Raw genomic sequence first — 3,423 nt, forward strand, 5'->3', positions numbered from 1 at the left:
ATACTGGTCTAATGGGAATAACCTCCTTAAATTTATGACCTTTATGTGGGGGACTGTTACCTAAAATATTGATTGCATTTCTCTTCTGTTTCAGAGAGATGGTCAATGCATGGTTTTCTGAGAGGATTCATACCATTCCAGTGTGCAAAGAAGGGACCAAACACCACAGCGAAGCCTGTTCTTGTCCCAGTCACCAAACAGCACGGACTGAGAGCACTACACCTACACCACCAGCTCGGAAGATATCCGCTTCTGAATTTGATCGCCCTCTTAGGCCCATTGTTGTCAAAGATTCTATTGGAACAGTGAGTTTCTTGACAGACTCTGAAAAGAAGGAGCAAATGCCTCTACAGTCTCAGAGGCTTGGATCTGATTCAGGGGATCAGTGTTCAAGGCTCTTAGAACTAGTGAAGGATATTTCCAGTCACTTAGATGTCACGGCTCTTTGTCACAAGATTTTCTTACACATCCACGAACTAATAGCCGCTGATCGTTACTCCCTTTTCCTGGTTTGCGAAGACAGTTCCAATGAGAAATTTCTTGTCAGCAGGCTTTTTGATGTTGCCGAAGGCTCCACCTTGGAAGAAGCATCAAACAACTGTATCCGCTTGGAGTGGAACAAAGGGATTGTGGGCCATGTAGCAGCTCTGGGCCAACCTTTGAATATTAAGAATGCGTATGAGGTAAATAAAAATGTGTGTATGTATGGGTTTTTTATCCATAGAGACACAAGCATGTGAAGTTTATTTTTGTTCATTTATTTGGACAACTCCACTTTTCTATGCAATGGGGATCCCAATCGGCTTGCAGCATCCCTCTCCCCTCATTTATTTTACCCTCACAATAACACTGTTAGGTAGGCTGAGAGATAGGTCAGCAAACTTTTGTGGCAGTGTAGGGATTCTTCTCTGAGATCCTAGTCCAACATTCTAAAAAACACACTAGCCTTCACCTAGTTCCCTTCTAAATGATTCAGACCATAAAAAAATTTGTTTAGAAAGACCGTGCGGTACAGAAAAGAAAAGGGGGGAAAGGGGGGTTATACACCACAATTGCATTTGTCGAGGGTAATCATGTAGTATAAAATATATAAGAAAATATTTCCCCTTACATCCCCTTCATTATAATTTTAAGGTATTATCTATAATATACAATAGTTGTTACTTCTGTTGGGATGTGATTGTATTGAACATTTTAAATTTAAGTATCAAACTTAACTATTCTATTTTGATTACATTAGTTTCATCATTACTACATATTCAATATTACATATTTTTGCTGCTTCTACATATTCATTAGAAGGTGCCGAGGAAGGTCTATTATATATCTCATATCAAGAACCCTAGTCAGACCATTTGTTCATTTAGCTCAGTATTGTCTACTCTCACTGATGGCAGTTCTCTGCTGACTTGGGCAAAGGGATCTTCAGCAGGGATTGCACTTGAAGGCCTTCTGCATGCAACTCGTACCTGTCTACGGAGACAAAGTTGCTTGATTACAAAATGATGCTTTAAGAGGGTGGCAGACAACCAAAGCCCAACCATGGCCTATCTAGCAGTTTACTGACTATGCTGAGTTTTGGTGGCCCTCTAGAGCCTTGGACAGGGAATCTTTAATTAGAAATTAAGAGGGTTGAATCTGAGGTCTTATGCAGTAATACATGCCCTTTGCTGTTGACATACACTTTCTCTAAAGGTCTGTAATGATATAAAATGTGTCCAGACAAGAATACTGGATAATAGTGGCAAAGATAGACAATGCATAGCTCCATGTCACATGTGAAATCTATGAAGTGGCACTTTAAACGGTATGGTGTAATTTTTTAAAATGGAATTTCTAGGGGCTGTGCTTACTTTTTCTTTATTTATAGCCTGCCTTTCTTGATGAAACTCAGGCTGATTACAGGATATAAAACAGTGTAATTAGACAGGGTAAGACAGCTAATGAACAGTGCAATAAGACTAGGATCACAGAATTAGAGAATAGCATGAAACAAATTATCTAAAGCAAGGTATACTATAAACAATGCAAAAATGTTGGATTATAAGGTATAAGACAATGCAGTAAAAACAGGTGATACCTACAATAATCACTGCAGTGGACCTGCTATTTTGCACAGTCTGTGAAATGATAAAAGTGTGGGAACCCTTCCCAACTCCCCAGGCAGGCCAGGACCCAAGGTGGGAGCCACCTTTAGAAGGCTTTGCTCAGTTGAGCACAATTGTCACAGCTGGTAGCTCCACTTACTTTGTCTGAAGTGGGTATCATAGTACTTTATCATAGTACTTTATAGCAAAGTGGTCAAAGCATTGAGGGGATACAATATATCATATCAAATATCTATTCATGGAAATTTGTGTAGTATATATGGTCAGGGAAAGAAAATGGCGGACAGCCTCTTGGTTGCAAATAATAATCTAAAGTACATGACACCCATGTTCTTCATTTTGTAGAGTCATAGCACAATATAAACAGCTAATAAGGTAACAGTTTACACTGTCATATCACAATCTTCAAGATGCAGCACCAAGACAAGTATAGTATTTTACTATCAGGATTTATTAATCTGTACTACAATTGTGAACTTGATTTCTACTGGGGATTTGCCAAATTGGTTGGGCTATTTGCTACTAGGATTAAGTCAGAAGTATCAGACATGCTGACTTTCTTTTTGTTGGGTGCAGGAAAGGGAAAAAGTTCCATGCATTTGTGGAATTTTCCCTTTGGGGGCTGACAAAGGGACATAAAACTGTCTGTCTCTCTGTCATCAGTACATCCAATTCTCAACATGGCACCATCTGTGGATGTTCTTTGTTCTGTGTAAAAATTTCAATAAAATTGTAATTTACAAAAAAAATCTGAAAATTAGGGCTATGAACATACAAGACAGGTATTTCTACAAACCTGAGAAAAACCCCAGATTTTCAGCAAAGTCTGAAAACTAAAAAACAAACAACCCAAAACCAACACTGAGATGTTAACCCCTCCCCCCAAGTAACAGAAGCAGAACCTGTGGCTTTAAGACACTAATGCCCTCAGTGGTTGTTGCTGGGCAACGGCAACAGAATCACCAGCCTTCAAGTCTTGATTTCTATCAGTAAAAGGCAGACAAAAGGGGCAGGACCATTTCTAGGGTTGTTTTTGCCTTTGAGGGAAGACTCATTGGCCTGGCAGCAACCTCTGAGCAACTTGATACCACATGACTTATGTGACTCATCCAGGATTGAACATAAGAACATAAACATAAGAGACGCCAATGTTGGATCAGGCCAAAGGCCCATCCAGCCCAACACTCTGTATCACACAGTGGCCAGAAATACCAGTGCCATCAGGAGGTCCACCAGTGGGACCAGGACATTAGAAGCCCTCCCACTGTTGATCCCCCCCTCCAAGCACCAAGAAGACAGAGCATCACTTGCTCCA

At 40.2% G+C, this 3,423-nt stretch overlaps 1 protein-coding gene across 1 annotated transcript in view; it reads left to right on the forward strand.

Annotated features, from left to right (window-relative positions):
• The first annotated feature begins 98 nt into the window (after positions 1–98).
• PDE5A (phosphodiesterase 5A) overlaps positions 99–3,423 on the forward strand; it is a 94,080-nt gene continuing 90,755 nt past the window's right edge. The window contains exon 1 of the mRNA XM_015413111.1: positions 99–683. Coding sequence (XP_015268597.1) covers positions 99–683 — 585 coding nt within the window. The remainder of the gene's footprint in view (positions 684–3,423) is intronic.

Source organism: Gekko japonicus, unplaced genomic scaffold (assembly GCF_001447785.1).
Source record: "Gekko japonicus isolate JY-2015 unplaced genomic scaffold, Gekko_japonicus_V1.1 scaffold4014, whole genome shotgun sequence".
Taxonomy (NCBI): Eukaryota; Metazoa; Chordata; class Lepidosauria; order Squamata; family Gekkonidae; genus Gekko; species Gekko japonicus.